Genomic DNA, 27,748 nt, shown 5'->3' on the forward strand with positions numbered 1-27,748 from the left:
ATTACACAGCACCCAGTCCCATGTTTTCCATGAGAATAACTTGGGATGCTTTATCAAGCCCTTCACTTAAATCTAAGTGAAATGGAGCATCAGCATTTCTCTGCCCTACCAGTTTAGTAACCTTGATGACAAAAAAATGATTTATTAAAGTACCTACTATGTGTCAGGCATTGTGCAACTGTTATCTCATTTAATCCTTACAACTGTGGGACATAGGTGCTCTTATGATCCCCACTTTACAATTGAGGAAACTGAGGCAGCCAGATGTTAGGTGACTAAAAGCTCATAAGTATCTGAGATCAGATTTGAACTCAGGTCTTCCTAACTCCAGGCTCAGGTGCTTCTGAGTAAAAGGTTAACCTGGTGTAACTTATCCATGACGAAACCCTGCTGGCAGTTAGTGACCACTACTTCCTTTTCTAGGTATTCACTAGAAAAAAAGCCAGTAGATCAACAAGCATTTACTAAGTGCACACTGTTTGCATGGGGATACAACAACTAAATGGTCCTCTCCCTGGAGGAGCTAACATCCTATTGGGGAGATGACACACAAACCTATATAAAGGTAATTGGATAGGGGCAGGGACCATCAGGGTGGTGCTTGAGCAGAAGAAGGAAGCCAGGAAATGTGAGAGGCAGAGGGGAGGAGAGCATGCAGCCTTGGGCTGTTTAAAGGCACAAAGACCAGAGCTGTAATGTCATGTAGGAGGAACATCAGGAAGACCAGTTTGTCTGGACCTCAGTGTGCTCAGATGGGAGTCATGTGTAATGATGCTAGTTAGGAAGGTCAGGGCTAGGCTGTGAAGAGCTTCAAATGTCAAGCACAAGCATTTATATTTAATCCAGGACGTAACTGGGAGCCATTGGAGTTTATTGAGTAGCATTGTGATGTGCTCAGAGGGGTGCTTTAGGAAAATGATGGGAGGTTATGTAGATGGTATATTGGAGAAGGGAGAGGCTCGAGGTAGGGAGATGTTTAATAATACATTCTAGAATCTAGGAACCAAAATCAAGTTCGCTGGCCTCTAGTTTGTAGACTTTATTATCACCTTTGTTTTGAAGGGATGAGAATCAAGCAGAGTGGATCCCACTGTCAAGTTATTAAGCCAGAATGGGAATGAGAGACCTCCATGAACTTAATCTCTGGAGTTCCTCATCCTTCCATCTCTCCCTGTGCCTTATTCCTCTTAAACCTCTTCTTAATTCTCAGTAACCTCCGGTCACTCTATGTGTTTCTGCTTTCCCAGTCCATCGCCCCGACCTGGTCTCACTTTCCTTCTTCACCAGTCTTGACCCTAGAGTTACGTTTCTCCAGTTCAATCTTAAATCGAATTCTAGATTCCCTTCTCCCCTCATCTTAACATTGTTCCTCCTTTTCTGCGTCCCTATACTTGTGTGCTGTTGAATGCCACTGAAGGAACTTACACAGCTATTCCAACCAGGTCCACTACGAATTTATGTTATATAATCTCAGCTGAGCCCTCACCGCTGCATGACAATCCTTTTACTCATCTCTTATTAGCTGTCCTTTGAAGGCCTCACAGACTTTTCCCCAACCTTCTCTTCCTTTCCATATCCCTTTCAGCATAAGACAGAGAAAACAGGACATATGTCTGTTTTAACAACCCAGCTAGCAATTCCTGTGGGGGCATAAGATCCCCCCATAGCCAGCACCCAGGAGGCTGCCAGGACACCGGGAAAGCACAGGTTCTTTTTATCTGCTTAAATAAGGAAAGCATGGTGAAGGGGTTGACCAGCTTACTTTAATCCAGCATTCGGTTAGCATACAGACAATATTCATTTAGTTCAGGGGAAAAAACGCCAGCATTCAGTTAGTTCAGGGGAGCAAAGAGACAAGCATCAAGAGATATACCAAATACAGATTCATTCACGTACTTCAGGGGAAAAAGCCAGCACCCTGTGGTTCAGAATATTCATTTAGTTTGGAGGAAAACAAACCAGCATCCCGAAACCTCAAAACCAAAATACAAACAAATTACAAATATCAACAGACAGACCCAATACAATTCATAATTACCAACATCTGGGTTCGGCCCAAGAGCAAGGGATGGCCCCGAGTCATGCTCCCCACCGCTGCTGCACCAACCGGAAAAGGAAAGGGGATCTTTAAGCTGTCCTCTCCCCTCTTATAGAGTTTTTGACATCATCAAGTGCAGCCTGAATGACCAGAGCCAATTGGTTCTTGAACTGGCCCCTCCACCTAGCGTAGACCAGGTTAACACCCAATAGGGCATGGCTCTGGAGTTAACACCTCCCCTCAGCCAGCCCCATGACTCATCACACAGGAAGTCCTCTGATTCCTGGCATGGTCGCTGGGCTTCCTGCCCCAGAAGAGCAAGCCACAGTGTCCAGTGAGGCTCAATGAGGTAAGCTGAGTCACTCAAAGAAAACAAAGGTCATTCTGGTTACACTGTCAAAACTCCCTCCTCCCCCCAATTTTATACCTCCTGTCTCTTCCTGAAGGAGTTAACATCCTATCAAGGGAGTTGATATGTATATATACGTATATATATACATATTCATATACATATACATATACATGAGCATAAAGATAATTTGACAGGGGGAAGAATTAGCAGGGTGTTGACATTGCCCCTTGGATCCAGCCATTGAACTAGTGGAGAATCCTCCTAATTACCCAGCCTCATGTATTCCATAAGAATACCTTGAGATACTTTATCGAATGCTTCACTTAAATCTAGGTGAAATGTAGTTTCATCATTTCTCTGGCCTACCATTTGGGTAACTTTGACCACACAAAAAGCATTTATTAAGTACATTATCCCCCATTCTCTTCTTTTTTACTTTAGTCTCTAAGGAAGAGGTGGCCTTTCTCCTTGTTAAGTAAGGCAAACCCCTTCATATTCCATATATATGCCCTTGATCCCATCCCGCTCCACCTCTTATTATAGCTTGCCCTTTCAATCATCTCACTCAAATTCAGGATGTCTTTTTTCCCCCTATTAGCTTCTTTTCTTGCTGCCTACAAATGTGCCCAGATCTCACTCATCTTTAAAAAGACTTTCACTTGGAACTGTCATCCCCTTAGGTGATTGTCCTATATCTCTTCTTCCTTTCACAGCCAAACTTCTAGGGAAAGTCATCTGCATTCATTACCTCCACATCCTTCCCTCCCAATCATCTCTAAGTCCCTTTCCCCAAAGAGATTGGACTTTATATGAGATTGTGTTTCAGTGCTTCATGAGACCAAAGTCTAGAACTGGAAAAAAAAGGAATGGTCAATCTCCTTCTTTTGTCCTCAACAGAGTCAATTCATAGCAGCTGAGAACTTGTCCCATATAAAGAAACATTAGGTAATAGGTTTCTAACAACATAGTGATCTGGCCTACTCTCTAGCAGAAGTGATGTGCTTAGTTGATTGTCTTCACTATTAATAGAATTTACATGGATTGCAATATTAGACTTAAAGTGACTAGACTTAGAAAATGTAGATAATAGCAAGATTATGGGCACTTACTTTAAATGTCTATATATATGTAACATGTATAGAAAATGTTTTATATATATAATACTATATTATATATACATATATATATACATACATACATACATACATACATATATACACACACACACACATATTAGGCCATGACTTCTTGGTCTCATAGATATAGCTCTAGAAACACACGGTCGCATATACATACACATGCCTATGTATGTATATTAGCCTATGACTATCTATATATGTATAAATAGATACATACAGATATACAAATTGGTATTTTCTTGATCTCACATACATGGATCTTGATCTATATATGTTATCTATATGAGTATACACACATATATGCCATAGCTTAATATATATATATATATATGTGTGTGTGTGTGTGTGTGTGTGTGTGTGTGTGTGTGTGTATTAGACTATGGCTATGTATAGATACATATATTTATCTATCTATATATACACACACGCACACACTATATATGTGTGTATTTGTATTTGTGTGTATATATGCATATATGTATGTGTATATGTGTATATATGTGTGTGTATGTAAATATATACATACATATATGTATACACACACACACACACACACACACAGATCTTGCGATAGCTTCTTGACCTCACTTTCCTTGCCTGTGCCATGACACGGTCAGACCGTATGGTGTCAGAGGCCCATCCATCTATGACCCTGCAATCTCCTCATCCCTCTGTCCTTTTAGACCTCTCTGCCATGTTTGATGTTATTGACCAACCCCTTGGTTCTCCTGGATACTTTCGGTCCCTGGTGTTTTTGTGGTACTGCTCTCTCTCAGTTCTCTTCCTTCCTATCTGACTGCTCCTTCTCAATCTCTTGCATAGATGTAGTCCAAGGCTCTGTCCTGGGCACTCTACTCTCATCTCTTTATCTGTTCTCTTGTTGATGTCATAGTTTCCCATGGGTTCACTTGTCAGCTCTGGAGATGACTTCCAGATCTCTAAATCCAGACCTCATCTATCTCTTTTGCCCTGGCCCTAGAACACCAGTTACTGCTGGATATCTCCGACTGGGTGTCCCATGTGCACCTATAGCTCAACATGTACAAAACCGAGCTAACTACCACCCCTACCCCCACCACGTTTATGGACTTTCTTGTTTCTGATGAGGTCATCGCCCTCCTTCCTCTCTCCCAAGTTAAAACCTTGGCGTCAGTCATCTTTGATTCTTTACTGTTTCCCTCTCCCCCTCCTCTGATATCCAATTGTTTGCCAAGTCTTGTCTATCTTACCTCCACAAATATTTCTTGTATCCACCATTCTCCTCTCTCCACTTACATGGAGTGTGCTCATAAATATTTATGTAAATATTCCCTGCTTTCCAGGGGAAATTTTAAAAATGTGCTCATGACATACTTTTAAATTTAATCAGCATTATGAACATTTTCTCCATCACTTTCTGAAGTCTAGACAATCAACAAAACAATAACTCAAGCCCTGATTTGTGGTGCTTGCAGATTTTCTAGGTATAAATTCTCACCCTAACAATTTAACAGTTGCCTCTCCTGAGCTTGTTCCAGCCTTCTTCTGGTCACACTCTAGTTCAGTCCATGCAGTCACCACCACCTATTCTCTAGGCTACTGAAGTTAGGCTCCCGCTCGGCTTCCCTTCCTCATGTTCTCTATGCCTATGTCTAATTAGCCGACAAACGAGCTTCCTAAAGCCCGTATCAGACCAAGGCACTCCAGTGGTTTCTCGTTACTTCTGTGATAAAATATAAAATACTCTTGTCTCTAAAGCCCTCCAATCTACCTCTGCAGGCTTGCTGCACATGACGCCCCTTCATCCATTCTCTCTACCAGCCCGACTGACCTACTTGCTGATCTCCATTCATCTCATTCCATCCCCCACTCCTGGGCCTTTCGTAGGCTGTTCCCCATTCATCTTTGCCTCTCAGATTCCCTCCCTTCCTTGAAGGCTCAGTGCAAGTGCTACTTCCTAAAGAAAAGAAAAGGAAAAAAAAAAGACTTTTTCTTATTTCCTCAGTTAGTCTTTCCTGACCTGAAATTTTTTTTGTATCCATTCTGTATTTAGTTTCTGTGGACATGTTGTTTCTCCCTAATACAATGTAAGCTGCTCATGGGCTAGGAACGTGTTCTTTTTGTTTTTATCTCCCTGGAACCTAATGCGGTATCTTGTCCAGAATAGATGCTTAACAAATGTTTGTTAAATTGCAAATGAATTGAATTCATGTTTTAAGCAGCAGAGCCAAGATTTGAGCCTGGGTCCTCCAGTTCTAAATACAATGTTCTTTCCACTTCCAAGCTTGCACTACTTCCAGTACACCATTCTCTAAGTCCCTTTAAGACCTAACAATCTATGACCCACTTTCATACTTTCTGCCTGACTCTAACAGGCATATTTGGGCAAATGCTATATTTAGTGCCAATATTTCAGATAGAGGAGTTGCCTTATCTCAGAAGCACTTTAGAAAGGAGATAGCTTGGTAGTCAAAGGACTTGAGTTTGAATTTTGACTGCTGTTTGCTCTCCGTGTTTGTGTGTGTGTGTGTGTGTGTGTGTGTATGTATCACTTGTTGGGATGGATGAGGCTCCATGCCCCCCCGCCCAGGTCCCTTCCAGCTCTGAGATGTTGGGATCCCTCAGGATGTCCTTGTCTTTGCCCTTTGCAGGCCAATGAGATGTTGTTCTGTGGAAGGAAACTCACAGCTCAGGAAGCTTGCAGCCGAGGGCTCGTGTCTCAAGTCTTCTGGCCAACCACCTTCAGCCAAGAAGTCATGTTACGTGTCAAAGAGATGGCCGCCTGCAGTGCCGTAGTAAGTATTGGCCCCTCCTTCCGCAAGAGAAATCCTCAGGATCCAGGGAGATTCTGCCTATCTGCCCGTGGCACACTGTGAGGCTTCCCACCCCACTTTTTGAAAGGAGTGACTTCCTGCACTCTCTCCATCCCCTTGTGGTTGATTGAATAGTCTGTCCGAAAGATGAGAAGAAAATCAGGCTTTCTAGACAAGTAGATTTTCAAAGCTTTGTTTCAAAATATGTGTATGATTTTGAAAGGAATAAAGAGCAAAGGACATCAAATTAGCTTAAGAACAACGGATGGAAAATTGGAGGTACTGTTCCTAGGACCCTAGAGCTAGAAGGCCCTTTAGGACACAGTAGAGCTGAGAGTAACAGAATATAAGTAATAGGATATTAGAGCTGGCAGGGCCCTTGAAATATATATCACAGAATTTCAGTGCTAAAAGGGCCAATAGGACATAGAATATAGCATACCTAAGCTAGAAAGGATCATAGAACATAGAAAGATGTCCTAGAAAATAATCAGAGCTAGGAGGAACCTTAGAACATTGAATATGGAATGGCAGCACTGGGAAGAACCTTAGAATATAATGCATAAGATATCAGAACTCAAAGGATCCCAGAATGCCACATCTGAAAGAAGGTGGTAGAAAATAGAATTCTAGAAATGGAATCGATGTTAAAGATCATTTAATCCAACGCCTTTACTTTACAGAGAGGGGAATTAAGGCCCAGAGATATGAAATGCCATGGCCAAAGTCATACAGCTATATTACAGGCAAAATCAAGACTAGGCCCTGGGTCTTCTAATTGCAAGTGCAGTGTTTTGTTTTTCAGTAATTCATATTTTCTCTTTAAATTTGTCATGTACTTGGAAATTCGAAGAGCTCAATTGATTCCATTCAGTTGACCTCTAAATTTATTAGGGGGATCCAACCCCTATACTCAACCCATACTCAAGCGAACCCTTGCTTATTCAAATTATGCAAACTAAATATAATCTCTCCAACAGGTGGTCATCCAACCTCCTATTGAAGACATGTAGCGATGGGTTTATTCACTATCCCAGGAGAGCAATCCATTCTACTTTAGAATTGCTCTAAGTTTTAGAAAGGGTTTCCTTATTTTGAGCCTAAATCTCCTCCCTCTGTGAGGAAGGCTATAGACCCTATATGCCTTGATCCATCAGTCCTAGATTTATCTTTGGGAACCAAGAAGAACAAGTTTAATCCATCTTCAAATGGAAGACTGATAGCGTGAACCTCCAGAGTCTTTTCTTCTCCAAGTTAATGTCTTCAGTTCGTTCAGTGAAGCCTCTAATGGCCCAGTCTCCAGTCCTCTCCCCATATTGTTTACCCTTGTATGAATACTCTCCATTTAGTCAATGTGTTTCTAAAAATAGGATCCCTGAAGTGAACACACTTTCCAAGTTATGGCCTGTCTGGAGCAAAGGACAGTGGGGCCAACACGTTTCCTTTTCCTGGGCCGTCTGCTTTTGTTAATGCAGCAAAAAGACGTTGAATGTACTAATGACCGCATCGGTGAAAGCCCTAACAGCAGGGCTTAGGAGGAAGCCAGGCAGGAGTAGGGAGCCCTTCCCTCTGTATCGAAATCATCCTGTCCTATGGGTTGTTGGTACAGCCTAATGTCCCCATTTAACTCCTAAGCCTTGTTGGGGAGAGATTCAGTCCAAGTACCAGCTTGTAATTAAGTATAGATTATATCTTTTAGAAGTCACTCGGAGCCCAGTAAGTAATATCCTGTTTAGGTAGGAAAGAGAAAGTCAACTCATGTAGCCACTGAGATACATAAGAGCTTAAGAAATGAACTTTAAAGATAAGTATGCTGGTCTCTTTCCTTTTTGTTATCCAGTTGCTTCAGTCGTGTCTCACTCTTCCTGACCCCATTTGGGGTTTTCTTGGCAAAGATACGTGCGTAGTTGGCTATTTCCTTCTCCAGCTCATTTTACAGATGAGGAAACTGAGGCAGAGTGAAGTGACTTGCCCAGAGTCACACAGCTAGTAAGTGTCTGAAGTCAGATTTGAGTTCACAAAGATGAGTCTTCCTGATTCCAAGCCCAGTCCTCTCCACTGCACCACCTAGTTGCCCCAGTCTTTTTCCTAGGAAGGAACAGTTTGGTTCTTGAGTACCAAGTGCTTCAATCCTTTAGTCACTCCTCTGGAGCTGGTAGGGCTGTTCAGAGCATCTCTTGCTAAGTATTAAGTTAAACCCCCTTGTAGCTGCTCAGATAGTGAGCCCTAGGACTTATCTGCAAGACTTGCCCAGATTGTTGGATTGTCAAATCCCAGTCTCTCATTTTGCACATGAAGAAACTGAGGGCTAGAGTGGTTTTAGTGACTCACCTACAATAGCTAGTAAGTGTTTGAGGTAGGATTCAAACCCAAGACTCTCCAGATACATCTTCTTTTGAGCATCCATCCTAGTCATAATGTGTTCACCTTAAACCAGACTTTTATCTGCCCAACCCCTACTCTGCTCTGGTGGGATCATGGAGGCAAGAGGAGTTTATACTTAAGGGAGGAGCCTTTGGAGCAATAGAAAGAATATTGGAGTTCCTATCCTAGCTCCCCTACTTATTGGGCAGGCAAAGTCACTTCACTGAATCTCAATAGGAAGGAAGGAAGGAGGAAGGAAGGGAGGGAGGGAGAGAGAGAGAGAAGGAAGGAGAAGGAAGGGAAGAAGAGATAGAGGGAGGAAAGAAGGAAGGAAGAGAGAGGGAGGGACGGAGAGAGGAAGAATGGAAGAAAGGAAGGAGGAAGAAAGGAAGAATAGAAGGGAGGAAGAAAGGAAGGAAAGAAAGAAAGAATTTCTCTAGGCCCGGCATTCTTTCTACCATGCCTTGAATTGTAGAATAGTAATCATAGTTGATATTTATACAGTGCCTCAGGGCTTCCAAACATATATCATTTCATCTGATTCCCATAATCGCTATTATCTCCCTTTAACAATCAATCCCTAAGCATTTATTTATTCAGCACAAACTATATCCCAGGAACTCTGCTAGGTGCTGGAATGTACAGAGACAAGAAAAACCAGCCCTGTCCTAGGCTTATCGAGGTTGAAATGATTTACCCACCCACGGTCAGAGGGCAGATTTAAAACCAAGTTTCCCTTAACTTCAAATCCATCATTACTTTCACTCTGAAAATGAAGGGGTTGAACTTCACTTTTTCGTATGTCCTGGGCCCCTTGGGCTATCGGTCTGGGAAAAGCTATGGATCACTTCTCAGAATCACATTTTTTTAAGGCATGGAATTAAATGCACAGAATAATGAAGAAAACCAGTATACTGAAATACAGCTATCAATTTTTTTTTAAGTTCACAGACTTAAGGTTAAGAAACCCTGAGCTAGATGGACTCTAAAGGCTCTTGTAGCTCTAAATCCTCTGGATATGATGAGACCCACAGTCAGAAGAAGGGAAAGTGCCACTGAGGGAAAGGAGACCTTCTCAGAGTTAAGCAGGGAGACCTCTGCAGTCTGAGGTCAGAGAGAAAGAATCTGGTAGCCTCAAGATAACTTATCACATAATATGCTAACGGACACCCAGAAAAGCTATCATAAAGCATTGGGTTCATCTAAGATGAGCTTCTCAGGGGAAAAAGAAGAAAACCATTCTTTCACAAAAACCTTCAGTGCCACGAAAACTTGGGAAACATTCATTTAAATGTTGACTCCATGCAAGGCCCCATGCTTGGCATCGGAGGTCTGGCACAAGGTTTGTTAAATTGCTGAATAATATAAGTCTGCAGTGGCTCAGGGGAGCAACATTCTTTCTTTTTCCTGGAATTCAAACTTGGCTCAAAATAAAGGACTGAGGTTGCAGGCCTATCTGAATTTTACTTAAATAAGAGTTTTATTAAAAATACTCATTTGGGGTCAGAGGACCTGAGTTTGAGTCACAACTGCTATTAACTGTGTTTCCCTTAACTTCTCTGGGAATCAGTTTCTTCTTCTGTAAAATGAAAAGGGATTCTAAATCTGGGGTCTGAGAACTTTTAAAAAATTTATTTTGAATATATTAATATGTAAATATTATAATTCATAATTATACACAATACAGAATTATAGTTAATATAGTAACTAATATGTTAAATATTAGAATATTGAAATATATTGAAATATGAATATATTTCCAATGTATTTTCAATATATTATATATAAATATATTTTCTAGAGGGAGAGAGCTATTTCAACATGATTTTTTTTGTAATCCTCTGTATTTTGTTTTATGAATCTAAAATATTACTCTGGAAAAGGGTCCACAGGCTTCTCCAGATTACCAAAAGAATCTATCACACATGTGCGCATGCACGCACACACACACACACACACACACACACACACACACATCCCACTTGACCATGACAGTCTGAGTCTTTGATTCTATGATCATCCTTTTTTATCTGTTGAAAAGAGCTTTGAAAGGGACCTGTCCCGAGCACAGGCTAAGAAAGGGTACACAGGAGACAGTCAAGAGAAGACACAGTCACCAGCAATCCGCCTTTTTGCCTATCATCATCAGCTGTAGGCCTGCTGGAGAGCCGGAGAACATTTCCCTGGCTGACAGCAGCTGGGTATGGGCCAGCCAGTCTAACTTGATGTTTTCCCATCCAGGTGTTAGAAGAATCTAAATGTCTCGTTCGGAGCTTCCTAAAATCAGTCCTCGAGGATGTGAATGAGAAAGAATGTCAGATGCTAAGGCAGCTATGGAGTTCTTCCAAAGGCTTGGATTCATTATTCAGCTACCTGCAAGAAAAAATTTATGAAGTCTGAAAGGCTCTGCTGTGATTTTTGCACCCCGCCCCCCCACTCTGTGCCCAGAGTGATCCTGACTTCCAGCTCTTCCCTGTGTTAGAAACATTGGAGCCCAATGTTCTGGAAAGGAGCTTGTGAATGTCTCTCCATCCCTAGGGTTCTGTCAGTTTTCCTCGTGAGTCATTCTGGGATGTTCCTGGGTTGTTTCTACGTTGGTTTGGTTTTGTGTAACAGATGTGGGGCTCAGCATTCTCGGTTTGCCTACCTTGGTCAGGGGTTCCCCTAAGGGCTGTCTGTCTCTTCCGGGAGGGGAGCTTGTCTGCTTGCTAGACACACAGCTTCCTCACCTTCTGGATTACATCGCCATGATCCAGTAAGGCAGTACCATTTCTTCCAGTTTTCTCTGTCTTTTTGACTCGGGCTGTGTCAATGGAGTGTTGCTCTTTGGAGAGTGTCAGCTTTTGACCAGCTGTTATTACGTGCTCGAATGCCAGTCAAAGGACTAGGTTGAGCACGATTGATTGGAGTCCGTCATCCTCAGGCAAGAGCAGCCCGATCAATCATATAGACCTTGCCTCAGTATCCTTCCTGTTGACACAAGGATCTGTGTGACATTTAGGGCTTAGTCTGAAAATCTTAACAAAAGTAATTTACAAACCCAGATATTGTAAATTTAGAAACGTTTTGTTAAATATATATTTTTCAACACTGTAAGGTGGCGATTCTAATAATTTATGTGTATTATATGTAAAATTAGTTGTTTTTTTTTTTTGCAAAAGCTACCAGGAAAATGTTTTTTCCTTTAATTAAAATTATTTAACTTATTTATTTGTGTTTATATTCAGCTGTCTGTTATTCGCACAGATATTATTTTCATAATGCCCTGGACCAAATTCAAGGCATGTGCTAGTCAGCACATCTTAGTTATGAGCCACGATGAGAGAAAATTCCAACAGCAAAGCAACATAGAACTTTTCCAGATAACAAATGAATGCTTCTGAACCTCTCCTCAGTGGGAAGCTGTTTCAAGCTGTAATCATGCTTGCTTTTTACTGTAGACTCATCACAAAAAATAATGGTGGAAACTGTTTCTCTTCATTGACTGTCTTTTCGGGGAGAATTGTGTTTTCTAGCCAATACCATGTGTAAGCATTCTCAATTCACAGTAACCTGGCATGAGGACAAGGTGGAGGCAGCACCATTTTGTGAAATGTCTCTTCTGCGGCCTAGAACACATCAGCTTGGGACAAATGACGGTGTTTGTTCCAGATGTCTTGTGGCTGTCTTGGCACGCAAAGGATCATAGGTGTAGAGCTGGAAGGGACCTTTGTGGTTATCAAATGTAACTATCTCATTTTACAGATAAATAAGCCAAGGCCCAGAGAGGTTAAGTGACTCACCCAGACAATTAATGAGTCTCCGAGGCAGGATTCCATCCCAAGTCTTCCTGACACCAATTGCTGAATCTACTACATCATGCTGGAGCTCACGACTTGCCCTTTGGGCCTTTGAGAACCATAGGGGAGGTCTTGGCTTTGATGGGCTATAGGCAGGAGGGTCTCTGTAGGTAGTATTAACAAATGCATGTTGGCCCTCTAGCAACATTTTCCAGAGTCCTGGAGCCAAAGGAAGGAGCAATGAATAGTTATCATTCTGCTATTAATTAAATATGTTTGAATTTAGGAAAGCCTTGGTGCCAGCTTTGGACTGGCCATTAAAAAATCTAAAATCAGCCATTAGAAGGAAGACTTTTCCTCATTTAGAAGGGGAAACAATCAAGGAGAAGAGTGCACCAAGATGAAAAGTCCATGTAGAAATTAGTGTAAAAAGTGTGACAAGAGGCAGACACTCACCCCAAGAAAGTGAATGAGGATGTCCTTCCTCACCTCTCTCCTTGTCTAGCTCTCCACCTTGGATCTTCTCAGACTCATTCACAGTCCTCCCTTCCTTTCTCCATGAGCGCCCAGTTTTTCATGGACCTCCGAGGTGAAGGACCAGCCAAGGACACTAATGGTGTCCTAATTGCTTTAACCCTTTCCATAGTGTGACTTTCTAGAAGATTGCTCGGCCTGATTAATGACAATCCTGTCCTAAGTCCTATCCGTGGGCTCCTTCTTTTAGTTCATGCGGAAGGGGAGTGCTTGGCCTCCCTGTGGCTGCTGTGACCTGGGCTTCCCCACACCCTTCATGCACTTAGTCATCATGTGGCCATACCTCTTTAAAAGTGGCACCACCAGCCATCCAAAGCCAACAAATATGTGTCAGAACAAGGAAAAAACAAACAACAAAAACTCATGGTTATTTTCTGCTTCATTCATGGGGGTCCACATAATCTAGGGAATAGGAATATAGGATATAGGAAAGAAACCGTTGCCTTTCCCCTACTCCCCACAAACAAGCAAGCATTGACTTATCGAATCCTTGTCGCAAATTCAGCTTTGCAGAAGATGCTTCTTTTGAAGGGACCGACGTATGATTTTTATCAGTCTTGGCCAAAGGATCTTCTTATTGTGGGGCAGATAGCCTGAGAGCCTATTCTTTGTTGAACACCCAGAGCATCTTCTCGATGGCAGTTTCCTAGGGAGAGGAAGATCTACTATCTGCAGAATCACGTGGGGCTTGAGACCCTTTTATCAAATGGAACTAATTAATTCAAAACAGATATTAGTGGATGAAATATCTGCGGTCTATACTGAAAGAATCATCAGTTTCTTGGTAGTCCTTGGGGTCAGAGAGTCCACCCAGCCCCTCAGTGCAGAATCCCTGACAGTTAAACAGCCATGTGAAATGACATCCGTAATATCTTGTATTTGTCCAGAGTGAGAATGACTTCCTTTGTTCTTTGGGGATTTTAGAAGAGGCACATTGATAAACCAACTTCAAAAATAGGTGCTGTCTGTGACTGTAATTTACATATAATAATTTCAGGAAAAACACCATTAATGCAGTCAGTTTGATGAGAGTTAGGCAAACCAGTTGGGTACTAGATACTACCAACGGACAAATCGAACTTTCTTTTTTTTTTACTTTTAAGATCTGTGTTTGGTGTCGCATAAACGCAATCTGTAGGACCACCGGTGAAACTAAGTGGGATTGAGAACTTTGGGCATTCTGGGGCTGGTTTAACAACAGTTTTCTTAAGGCCTAACTTGGAAGGAAGTCTGTTATACAGAGATGTCCTGTCTTATGGGTTACCATATATACCCACTCCATGCTTCCCTGTCCTGTTGTCCCTCTCCTCCTGTCCCTCCCAAGGGCCTATGGTATTATCCAATAGGATCTATGCCTCTGGCTATAGGAGGGTGCATGGGGGGGGGGGGTCTGCTCCTCAGGAGTGATGGCCAGCCTCCCTGAAGCTTCTCATTACAGGTTTCTCCATTTGATATGAAATGAATGAGTCTGGCGGAATGGTGGCTAGAGTGCCTGGGTTTAAATCCTGCCAGCTCTGAAGCAACCTGGGCCTCAGTTTCCTCATATGTAAAAAGAAATGGTTAAATGAGATGGCCTTCTGAAGCCCCTTAAACTCTGTATCTGTATTCTCTATCATCATTGAGAAATGCTTGGTCAAAGATTCTTATGTAGGAAAATGTGAGAGGAAGACAAGTGGTTACCCAACCTCCACACCTTAAACCCCTTGAGAAATGGACCTTTTAAAAGGCCTGCAGTCATTACTACTTGAGGCTTCTTGGTCTGGAGGTCTCCAACCCTCAGCTTCCTCAGTCCTCCGCCCCAGGAAGAGTCACGGCCATCTCTGCCAGGTCGGCCTAAACACCATGGCCAATCAGTAGTTGGCCACAAGAGAAGAGTGAGGTGCAAAGTCAGCTTTGAAGGATGCTCTGTTAAAGCTGGAAACCATTCCTGGCTGAACATAAAAAGGCTGGTTCAAAGGAGTTTCATAGAGGCAGTCTGACCACTAAGAAACTACTGTAGTATCCACCCCAAGATGAGCCAGTCTGTCCTCCCCAGCAAGGGAAGGATATCTTTGTATAGACTCTAGCAAAGTCACACGCTCCGTGTATAATGCTAAAACAATATAAGGTGCTAGGTCACTGATTTAAAATACATGCTCATCCTGTTCTGATGGCTCTAAGACACTTGTCTTCCTAACGTGAAGCCTTGTTTTATCCATAGAAGATCTAGAATTGAAAAGGAAAAGAAAAGGAAACAATATAACTGATCTCATAACAGTGCCACCACATTCTTATACATTCACATTTTTAAATATATCTTTTTAGAAAGGAAAAGATAGAATTTCAATTTTCATAATTGATTTTTTAGTAAACACACACACATGCACAAGTTCTTCCAGTTTTTAAAAACAGAAGCATCTGATTCATATTCATGCAATTTTACAAGCTTGTTTCCATGAAAGCTTTTTTTTTCTTTCAAAGAGAACAAACAGCAACTTTTTTCCAATCTTCCTATTTGCCCACAGGACACCCAGAGTTTACTCTCACCTGAATTTGGTGTTCAGAGTGACAGCCTTGTTGTTTGTACCTATCAGTCTGGATACCATCACAAAGATTTACAGTATTTGAGAACAGAAACGTAATTTTCTTGTTCAGTATTTTATTTTATTCTTGGTACTTTGTTTTATAGAATCTTCCAAACTCTCTACTTTGCCTTTGTCACTATTTAAGGGAACCAGTTTGGGCGGGGGGGGGAGGCAGGCTTGGGGGCGGGGACATCATCTTGCATGTATATTTTTGTTGTAGATAAGTGTTGCTTGGTCTCTTTGGCAGATTTTGGGTTAAATGCTTTCAGACTTGAATACAGTATATATTTTGAAATTCTGAACTTTTCTATTTCTGTGTTAGAGCTGAATATATGCGTTTTAGGCAATCTTTTACACAATTAGTAACTGTTCTTTCAACCAATAACATACTGGTTTGGTGCCAATAGTTCTTGCATTAGAATCTAATGCTCTTTAACGTTAGAGGACACGTTTCTCTCTCTCTCTTTTTCTTTCTCTTGAAATAATTAAGCTTGAAGTGGAATTTGAAAAAGTATTGCATTCTTTGAAGAGGTCTTACCATTGGGTTCCATAACGTTTCAACCTTTGTAACTACATATGTAGTGCTAAGAACTTCCCTGAAGAAATGCTATAAAGCAGTTGGTAGTGGCTGAGAACAGAGCCTTAAGTTTGTTGCAAAAATGTTAATACGGGTTATTTATACCAAACAACATGGGCTGTGTCAAAGCAGTGTGATAGAGTTGGTGGGTGGGTCCAGTGTTTGGGGTTGTGTTCACAATCCATTGTGTGCTGGTTGACCAGGTTGATGAGAATTACTCATGGCCATTCTATCTGGCTTGATAAAGAGCTGAGTCAAAGATCACCATGCTGGCTTTTTAGTGGTAACAACACAGCCAATATGAGAATTGTCAGGCTGGGCTTTGTTTGAGTAAACTGTACATGTACCTTGCTCCTGGCCATCATAGTTCATGGTAGCTACAAACTCAGTGTGGCTAAGTCTGTAAAGGCCAGTCTAGCTGAGGTCAGCGTTCCTTAGAAAACATTAATGACGTTTATGTAAGAGACTTACTGTGTAGACAATCTTAATTATCTTTCAGCTAAGCAATCAGCATTCTGGCTGTGTTCTCTGTGTCTATCCAATTAACTATGTGTGTTAAGCCATATTAAGCCCGGGTCTGTAGGGCATGGGCGAATTAGGCACAATACTGTAAGAGTCTGTTTGTTGTAGTCATCCCGGGTCATCTTAAGTGGCAAACAAGGTGTGAGGTTTGTAAGCCCAGATTCACTGTATAATTCTGCTCTGCCAGATGGCCAAGAAAATTGAATGAAGCCAATGTTTTGGTTCTATCCAGTTAGCCCAATAGATACACAGATATTGACAAATCCTCTCTGCCAAGTTTTTATAGACCCAGTCTGTGTGATGACTAACCCTAGATAAATTAATATCCAGTGAACATTCAAAAAGTCAATAAATTATTTCCTTTCTTGTGGCAACATCATTCACTTGGCTAACAGGAAAAAATGCCTAGCTAATGTTTGTAGTAGCCCTTATTCCAAAGTTTTTTGCTTTAGTTCATACTGAGGTTAACTGATGGTGTCAGGGTTTGGGCTAAGATGCATACACAGACATGACCAAACCCAGTAAGAGGAAAATGCTTGCGTGGACCCTTGTGCCCCCTGAAGATGGCCCTGGAAAGATGAGAGGGGCTAGAGTTTATGGCACCATGTCTGATTCGCTCTCTATTTAGACCCTGTCTAGTTGTCATTCACCTAATTATCCCCATGTCCACAGGATTGTGAAAAATTTGCCTTTCATAGAAACCAAGGACCAAAGAATTACATTTCTCCCCCTCAAACCATTAGTCACAGAGAGATCATGGCTGTGAGTGTGCAGAGAAAGACAGACAAGACTACAGCACAATGATATCTGCTCAGTTCCACCAATGTACCAATCCAGCCGAAGAATTAAGTGGCCCTGGGTTTCAAGGACCCAAACTCACTTTGGCTGTGCTAGGATCAAGCTGTTTCTGCTGTGGAGACACGCAGCCTCCACCCACCAAGCAGAGCTCTGGTGATCCCCAGGCTCAGTCAATCAGTGACGCCTGAACTGCAAAAACAGTCTCTGATGTAGACTGGTTGCTCTGTCTAAGCTGATTGAGTAAACTCAAGGATTACCAGATTTCCACTCCACTTTGTCTTATGCAGACCCACTCAGAACAACCACAGTACATTTGGAGTGAGCAGGATTTTCATTTCCCTTCCCATGACGAACAACAGGTCAGTTCCCAGGCATTCAAAAACTTAGTACGGAAACCCCCTATCCACTGACCCATTGAGTAGTGTGGACAGTGAAGCTATGACAAGCTGTCTGGTGGCAAGGCTCATCTTCGATGCCCTGGGATGGAGCAGGCCACCAATAACTCACCCAACCCTTTTGGGGAGTTTGTGGCTCCTGGTGTATTTTTTGTACACACACCAAAATCAAATGAGCAACTTTGCAAATTTAGGCATTTAATTTATTTTGCCAGACTACCATAGTAGAGACTATCTAGTTTCTGATATCTGTCATTATGAATATTTAATATCCCACAATCCAGGTGCAGGGCCCTTTTCTCTTGTTGCTGTAAATATTTCCCGAGAATGGGCGCAGTCCCAAAGGACTTGTATCTTCTGCTATAACAAATATTGACTGTCTAGATCAAATTCTCTTTGTGAATGGTCCTGTAACTAGTGTATGGACACATTTCTGGGTGCCTTAGAAGTTGTATTTTTCATGTGTGTTAATATGCAGTATTTATACATTGTGAGAAGCTGCTTTGAATAAAAAGGTCAAAACTTCCTTGCTGTTGGTCTCTGTGGGGTGTCGTCAGATTGCTACTAACTCACCGTAGAAAAAGAAAGCCCCTTCCTCCTGTCTTGGACTCAGTTTCCAATCTATAACATTGGAATGGGGTAGGTCTGGAAAAGCTGATTCCTTCCAACTTTAAAGAATCCTGGGATTAAACTCAGCAGCAGCTGTTGTGGTCTCTTTTTTTCTCTATGTAATTTGAGGAGATGGCTGTTCCCACACCCCTCTCCCAACCCCTTTCACCTGGGATTAGAGAATGCTTGGAGGTGGTGTTTCCGGGCTCTGCCCTGGCCTCCTGAGGGGGTACGGGAACCTCCCACTGCCTGCTTCTCATTCTATTCCCTTTAGAGTCCTCCCAATCACCTGTTACCCCTGAAACTCAGTCATCTAAGTTGCCTTGGTGGGCCCCCAGCTAGGAACGGGAGGCGAACTCATTCCTTCTTCCCCCACTTTCATGCCAGGGATTGAAATACAGACATTAGACCAAGGGATCTATATTTTGGGGGGATGGCCTTTTAGCACATCCTCTAAATACTCAGAAATACTCCCTGATGCCCTCCTCCCCTGCCACTGTCCAAGAATATACCCTCTTCCTGAAAATAATCTTCAACTACACCATCTCTCATATACAACGCTGCCCTGCCCCCATCTCCTGCCAAGGCCTACTGAAGTCACCTTAGTAGCATCTCTTGAACATACCCCTTTTGGTTCTGTGACACTGCCACCACCATCACCTCATAGCTGGACCACTGCAATCCCTTCCTGCTTCAATCTGTCCTCCATTCAATCACCAAAGTAATTTTTCTACAGTGTAGGCCTGACCATGTCATATCGACACCCTCCACTACCCCCTACTCAATAAACTCCAGTGGTTCTATATCACCTCCAGGGTCAAATACAACATTTTCTGTTTTGCATTCAAAGCCCTTCATAACCTAGCCTTCCCATCCCCTCACCTATCCAGTGTTATTACAACTCACACACACACAAACACAGGCACACACACACACACACACACACACACACCATGTGCTCTTCTATGCAGTGACATTAACCTCCTTGCTGTTCCTCAGACAAAACACTCCATCTCTCAAATCCAGGCATTTCCATTTGGCTTCCTGCTCCTCCATCGTCCCCTCCCCCGTTTAGAAAGCTCATTCCTCAATTCTGCCTCCTGGCTTCCCTAGCTCCCTTCAAGTGCCAGCCTTCTCCACCTTCTACAGAAAAGCCTTTCCTGATCCCCATTAATTCTAGTGCCTTCCCTCTGTTGATTATTTCTTATTTATCCTCTACACAACTGCTTGCATGTTATTGCCCCCATTATTGTGAGCTCTTCCAGAACTCTCTTTTGCCTTTCTTTGTACCCCTAGCACTTGTACAGCACCTGGCATATAGTAGGTGTTTAATAAATGCTTATTGACTGACTGACTTCTTCCTAGAAGCTCTTCTATCTCCCTAGATGGTATCCTAATTCCCTTACTCCAGGGCACATCCTGGGCTTTTAAAAACTCAGATATGCCATGTCCATACTACTTCATTCCAATGCAACAAGTATTGGGTATGAGGCATAGTGCTAGAGACCAGGGATACAAAGACAAAATGAAAAACCATCCCTACCTTCAAGAAACTTTCATTCTACCAAATCAAGCTGTTGTTCAAATCGCATATGGTAACAGAAAGGTTACTAGTCGTGTGACCTTGGGCAAGTCACTTACTACTGATAGGTATCATTTTCCCCATCAGGAATACAAAGACTAAGCTAGAAATCTATTCAGAAGTTCTTTCCGGATCTTCGTGCTATTCCTACCCTTCCATCCACCTCAGCTTCCTATAGGGATGGTCACACCATTGGTTTCAGTATCAATTACATGTTCTCCTTCCATGGTCAAGAGCTGTGAAATTCCTTGACATGATCACAATCTCATGATCCTATCTCTTCCTATGCCTTGCATTTCCTAAACCTATTCTTCATCCTCCCTGTGACCTCCAGTCCCTCCACCTCTGGGACTTTCCAAGGCCATCACCCCTGCTCTGGCTAAACTCTTCTTTCCTCTCCAACCTGATTCTCTAGTTAACCATTCAACTTTTTGCTACATGTAAATCTCCTGATCTCTTGTCTTATCACTACTTGTGCCTTGCCAAAACCCAGCTCTGCATTATTCCCAGCATCCACCTCCTCCTTTCCTCATATTCTGCTAAATATAGCTCAATGAAACCATTGAGTGAGCCCCCTACAAATTGGTTACCTAGTCCCAAATGGGCCGTTGCTGCCCTAAGGAAATCCTTTTATTCCTCTCTAATTGATCATCCCTTTCACCACAGAGCTCTTCACAAATCTTCTTTTCTATCCAAAATTTAAGTAGGGGTGGGGGGGATGGGCACACCTCTACTTTAGGAAAATCCCTCTGGTTGCTGGGTGGTTTGCAGTGGGGAGGTTTGAAAAAGGGGAGAACAACTTGGGGACCATTGTAATAGTCCAGGAGGAGGTAATGAAGGTGATGAGGACTGAACCAGGATGAGGGCTTTGTGGACCGAGCTAAAGGGACAGATGGGATGTAAGAGATATAAAAGTAGCAACGAAAAACAACTGGTTTGAGGCAGAGCAAGGAGCTAATGGGTGTCTGGGAGGATGGGGATGCTCTCTACAGAAACAGGAGATTTTAGAAGAAAGATTAGTTTTGGGGGGAAAGTCAATAAATTATATTCTTTTTAATGAACCGACATCTATTTCCTCTCCTGCCTCTTCCCCATTGATTAAAAAGAAAGAAAAACCTTTGTAATAAATATGCATAATCAAGAAAAACAAAATCCCACACCTGTCATGCCCGATATGTGTATACATGTACGTACATAATACATATATGTGTGTATATATATATATATGTGTGTGTGTATGTGTGTGTGTGTGTGTATATATATATATACTGATTGAATCTATGTATACATTGCATGGATACATACATATATGTGTATGTGCCTATACACACATAAACACACATATACGTATGTGTATGGAGATATATGCTTGTGTGTATATTCCTTGCACCCCGAGTCTATTACCTGTCTGTTGGGAATGGGTCCTCTGGAATTGTGGTTGGTCATTGTGTTGATAAGAGTCCTTAAGTCTTTCTAGGTTTTTTGCCTTTACAAGGACGTTATTAATATATAACTTGTTCTCCTGGTTCTTCTCACTTCACTCTTCATCAGGTCACACGAGTCTGAAAAAAAATCAGGTGAAAGAGTTCTGCTTGGGACATGCTGAATTTGAGATGCCTATCAGATATTGAGTCTGAAATGTCCAATAGGCAACTGGAGATACGTGATTGAAGCTCGGGAAATAGACTGTGGCTGGGTAAATAACCTTGGGAGTCATCTGCATAAAGATGATAATTACATCCATGGGAGAGGAACAGATTGCCAAGTTAGAAACTAGAGAAAGATAAATACCAGGATAGGGCCTTGGGGGTATACCCAGTTAAGGGACATGATCACACATGATGAGCCAGGAAAGAAGACTAAGAGGAAGCATCATTACAAAAACTCAGAGAGAAGAATGATCAGAAGAAGGTAATCGGCAATGTCAGAGATCATCAACAGGTTAAAGAAGATGAAGACTGAGACAGGGAAGATGATGCAGTAGCAGGAAGAACAACAAGCTCCTCCCTTCCCAGTCCCAAATTCCCTGAAAATTTTATATGTGTGTGTGTGTGTGTGTGTGTGTCACACACACACACACACACACACACACATATATACACACTATGTATATATATGTGTGTGTATATATATATACATATATATATATGTCTTCCTCTAAACAGATTTAGAAAATGCATACATCTGAATTCTCATGGGAAAATCCAAGAAAAAGTCACAGTGAGTTATTTTTCCAGCCCAGGCTGATGCAGGGAAACAGAGGTCTGCAGACACTGAGGATTGGGGCTGGCTATGCTCAGCACAGAAAGAGACTGTACATCTGGGCAAGACAAGGTTTCAGACTCATACCAGGTCACCACGACCTTGTACAGGTTGTGTGAACAAGGTTCACTGGCAGCTGTTTCCTACTCCCCAGTTCTGACTCCCAGGTTCAGGGAGGACCAAGGAAAGAACTTGTGCCCACAGATGACTTTCCGGGATAAAGAACCATCCCAGACCCTAGGCAGTATACTGAGAGGGGAGGGAGTTCAGAAGCAAGTAGCAGCAATGTGACTTGAGCCTTAAGAACAGAACAGAGTCTCAGTTCCAGCCTCTAGCTCAGTCTGATGCCTGCAGAGAAATAACAAGGGCAGGAATCTCAGACCGAAGGGGAGCCTGCAGTTCTGTCCCTCCTGACCCGCAGGAGTAGATGCTACTGCATTCAGCTAACTTGGACTAAGGACTTAGAGCTCAGACTATGAGAGCAGCCATCAGACTTGGCCCTGGATCGGACTACTTTAAGAGCACTGAAAACTTGCGGGTCCCCAGTCTAGGCTGTCCCTGAGATCTCTGAATAACACAACATTCAATACCACCACCACCCCTAAGAAAGCAGCAGTAGGAATAGCCCAATTCTTCCCTCTAGAGGTGCTTAAAGCCTGAGTAGAACATTGAGTTCAAAGTCAAAATTAGGCTGGAAGAATGAACATACAAAAGAATCCTATCATAAAAAGCTATTATATTAACAGGGACGCTCAAGAGACAGAAACAGCAGAAGAGAATGAGTCAAAAAACATCTACAAGCAAAACACTCAGAGAAAAACACATGGGTACAAATTCAATGAGAATTCCTAGAGGAGATGAAGCAAGAGTTAAAAGATGCTTTTATAAGTAAAATGAGAGTGCTTGAGGAAAAAAATGGAAAAAGTAATGAGAGCTATGTAAGAAAAAATTGGAAAATTAATGAACAGATTGACATGAGGTTAAAAAAAAACTTGCCCAAGCAATAAACTCTCTGAAGATAACAATGATTCCATGAAACAGCAAGAAATATTAAAGCAAAGTCTAAAGATTCAAAATCAGAAGAAAATCAAAGGTATCTCATAACCAAAATGACTAACCTGGAAAAAATACCAGGGAGAAAAATTTAAGAATGACTGGAGTACTTAAAAACCAACACAAAAAAAGAGCTTAGACATTATATTTCAAGATATCAACTCTCTTAGAACTAGAAGGCAAAATGAATATAGTAAGAATCCACCAGTTACCACCTGACAGTGGATTGAGCTCTGGGCTTGGAATCAGGAAGACTCATCTTCCTGAGTTCAAATCCAGCCTCAGATGCTTACTAGTCGTGTGACCCTGGGCAAGTCACTTCACCCTGTCTGCCTCAGTTTCCTTATCTGTGAAATGAACTGGAGAAGAAAATGGCAAACCACTCCAGTACCTCTGCCAAGAAAACCCCAAATGGGGTCATGAAGAGTCAGATATGACTGAATAACAACACACACACATGTATACATGTATCTGCATGTGTCCTGTATATGTATGGCAATACATATGCATGTCTCTAGAAACATACATATATCTATACACATATATATGCACGTATGAGTGTGTATAAATGAAGTGGACATTTGTTTGACTATACATGCTTGTGACACAGATTTTTGTTTTTCTTTTGTTTTTTGGGTGGGGAGAGGTAAGGAAATGGATTTTTGCTGATTGAAAAAATAAAGTTTAATTACAAATAAAATTTCATTTTAAAAATTACTACAAGCAGAAACAAAAAGGTGCTAAAGCCAGGATTACCCATGATTTAGTGACTATCATTGAAAAAGACTGGAGAGTTCCAGAAGACAAAGGCAAAGATTTAAAGCCAAGAATTACTTACCCAGCAAAACTGAATCTAATGCTACAGGGGAAAATAGATGTTTAATGAAATATAGAACTTCCAAACATTCCTGTTGAAAAGATCAGAGATAAATAAAATCGCCAAGGCTCAAACACAGGAATTAACAGAAACATTAAAAAGGTATACACAAATGAACAATCGTAAGGAACTAAACAAAGATAAACTGCTTGCATTCTAATATGGGAAAATGAAATGTGTCCCCTCTGAACTCTATCATCATCAAGGGTCATAGAAGGAACATAACTGAAAAGAAGGCCTGGGAGTTGTAGTTATATCTTAATGATCTCAAAAGAAAAATGGAAAAGGAGGGTAAGAGAAATACAACAAGTAGAAGGGCAGGAAAGTTAAGGAAAAAATATCTTACTGTTGTACAAAGTAAATGTCTGTACAAATAAGAAGGGGTGGGGGGAGCAGATGACACTTCACTTTCATCCCGACTGGTTAAAGGAGAAAAGAATATATGCACAAATACAATTAGGTACAGAAATACATTTTATTTAGTAGGGAAATAGGAGGGAGGAGAGAAGGGAGAATTAGAGAGAAGATTAAAGGAGGAATTGGTCCTAAACAAAACAAACTCTAAGGATGTATAAAAATATTTATATCTCTTTTCAAAGTGGCAGTGAGTGTGAGTGTGAGGGGGTGCCCAATAATTGGGGAATGGCTGAACAAGTTATGGCATATAAATATGATTGAATACTATCATGCTATGAAAACGATAAAAGGGATAGTTTCAGAGGAACATAAAAAGATTTCCATGGACCAATATAGAATGAAGTAAGCAGAAGCAGGAAACCAAGTTAAACATTGATAACAATGGAGGAAAGAAACAACTTTGGAAGAATTAGGAACACTGATTCTGGAGGACTAATGATAAAACATGATACCTACTTGCACATAGAAGTGAAAGACCCAGAGTGAGACATACGTGTGTATGAGACATACACACACACACACATACATATATAGTATGTGTGTATATATGCATATGTATGTGCTTGCATATGTGTGTATACTTACACTGTGCATACACACATTTATTTATTTGTTTATTTATTATCTATGCATACATATTCCTTTTGTGCATTGCCAATACAGAAATTTGCTTTGCTTGACTTTACATATTTGTAACAGGGGATTTGTTTTTCTTTCATCCTCAGTTGGGGTGGGGTGAGACGAGAGTATAGTGGGAGGGAGAGAAAGCAGATTTTTACTAAGTGAGAATAAAATTTAATTTAAAAAATTTTTAAAGAAAAAAGGCCATTAGATTTTGTAATTATGAGATCTTTGATCACTTTCATATATATACATATATAAGTATAGACAGAATAAATATGTATGAAGTAGAAATAGGTAAGAAACTGACCTCTTTTTTAATTCCAAGTAATCACCTCCGATCCTTATGAGTGACATCTCTTGACCCCCAGAATATTCTCCTACCTTCCTCAATGACCTCACCATTTGACTTATAATCTTCCTATCCATTACACCCTCTGACATCATCCTTATCTATCTCAACATTAACAAAAGGCATTATAGTGTAGTAGGAAAGATTGCTTCATTTATAGTCAGAAGACCTGAGCTGAATTCTGGGTCTACTCTCTACAACCTGTCTCACCTTGGATGAATTGAGTCTCAGTCTCCCTGTCTGTAAAATGAGGGTGGTGGATGAGCTGGACCTCAAAGATCCCTTCCAGCTTTAGAACTGTGGTCCTGTGTAGCCCTAAATCCTATGATTTCACCCATGATAGCCCTTCTGACATCTATTTACTTTCCATTCTTGAATTCTTCCACTCCTATAAACCTTGCTTTCACTCTGCTCCTCCTATACTGCCTCCCTCACCCTACCCCAGGCTTAAACCTTAGACATCACCTCAAATAAAACTGGTCAATAGCAAAAATCCAGAAGCCTGAAATTCTCTTCTCTGACTGCATTCTCTGTTCTGTTGACTTAGTTCAATCAACATTTATCCATTGACTACTATGTGGAAGGCACGTGGTGGGATCTGGAGGAGGAAAGATTTCATATTATTAAAGAAGTGAAAAAAAGATATAAACTTCCTCTCTTCTCAGTGAGCTTCTATCCTAATAGAGGGAAGAGAAAAATACAGAATTAACTCAAATACAAGTTATATGATAAGTCCCAAGAGAAGTCTGGTGACACAAGGGATTTGAGAGAGATGTTGCTTCTATCTGGCTGGTTAGAGTGGAAGGGGGAATAAGGGAAACCTTAATGGAGGAGATGGCCCTTGAGCTGGACTTTGAAGGGAAGGATTTCAGCTGATGGCATTGAAGTGGGAGTGTGTTTCAGATATGTGGGATGAAATATATAAATGCATACAAATGGCAAAATACAGAAATTTGGGAATTAACAGTCCCCAGAGGTAGAATTGATGGAACTTAGCAACTGATTAGATGTAGAAGGATGGGGAGACATCAGAGTTTCAGACCTTCTAACCTGGTTCTCCTGCCTACAATTTCTTTGTTCTCCAGTGTACACATCAAACCCAATCCAGAAAAACAGTCCTGATGTACCATTCTGGCCATGTCATATTCCTACTCAGAAACCTACAGTAGAACCCATAGCCAATAAGATAGAAAGCAAACTCCTTAGCCTAGCATTTAGGGCCTTCCACAACCTGGCATTAACCCACTTATTTTTTAGTTGTTAAGGAAAATCTTCCTAATCTCCAAGACAGCTAAGGTAGATAATGTACTAGATCTGGAGTCAGGAAGACCTGAGTTCAAATTTGACCTCAAATACTTATTAGCTGTGTGACCCTGGGCAAGCCACTTAACCTGTACCTGCACCAATTTCTTCTTTTGTGAAACTAGAGATAATAATAGCACCTCCTTCCCAGGGTCATCAAGAGGTATGTGGGAGAAGATCATCAGCACCCTGGTTTTGAAGTCTAAAAAGTCTGGAAGTGGGCTGGGAGGAGAATAAAGGCAGGCCAGCAGAGTCCCTTCCTTAAAATGGAGGCTCCAGGAGAAATTCACCAATGGGAGAGGCCTTGTCCAGGAATATTCTCAGGTGAGTGTGCTCCTGGGGTAATAGGCTCTTCCAGGGCAAGGAGGTTCCAGCTGCTGAGGGAAACTCTAGGGTGAATTGGTGGTAGAGCAGGCTTGGGAGTGGGTGGAATGAGATGTTCTCTGAGGTCCTTCTGTGATCCCATGGTACCTTCTCCATCCTTGTTTTACAGAGCTTCCTCTGCACACCTGATGCTTCAACAAAACTAGACCAGTTGTTGCTCCCTGATCTCGCCTTCCTCTTCTCTGATGCTGCATGTATTCACATATACAGCATCCCAGGCCTTGCACTGATAAATCCTGCTCTCTCCCCCGTGGCCACATATTAAAGTTGATTTTTTCCTTCAAGGCTCAAAGCCTTGTGAAGTTTTATTCACAAGAATAAAACGTGTGTGAAGCCTTACCTGATCACCTCCCTCCACTCAACTGGAAATGATCTCTCTCTCCTTGAAGCTCTCACATCACTCTATTTTACTTCTTTCACAGACCCTCCAATCAA

General features: G+C 41.6%; 1 protein-coding gene across 1 annotated transcript in view; it reads left to right on the top strand.

Moving 5' to 3' along the window:
* CDYL2 (chromodomain Y like 2) overlaps positions 1 to 11,369 on the top strand; it is a 160,153-nt gene extending 148,784 nt beyond the window's left edge. Inside the window, exons 7-8 of the mRNA XM_036750033.1 lie at positions 6,160 to 6,303; positions 10,927 to 11,369. Coding sequence (XP_036605928.1) covers positions 6,160 to 6,303; positions 10,927 to 11,085 — 303 coding nt within the window. The 3' untranslated portion in view covers positions 11,086 to 11,369. The remainder of the gene's footprint in view (positions 1 to 6,159; positions 6,304 to 10,926) is intronic.
* The last annotated feature ends 16,379 nt before the right edge of the window (positions 11,370 to 27,748 follow it).

Source organism: Trichosurus vulpecula, chromosome 3 (assembly GCF_011100635.1).
Source record: "Trichosurus vulpecula isolate mTriVul1 chromosome 3, mTriVul1.pri, whole genome shotgun sequence".
NCBI classification, from domain to species: domain Eukaryota; kingdom Metazoa; phylum Chordata; class Mammalia; order Diprotodontia; family Phalangeridae; genus Trichosurus; species Trichosurus vulpecula.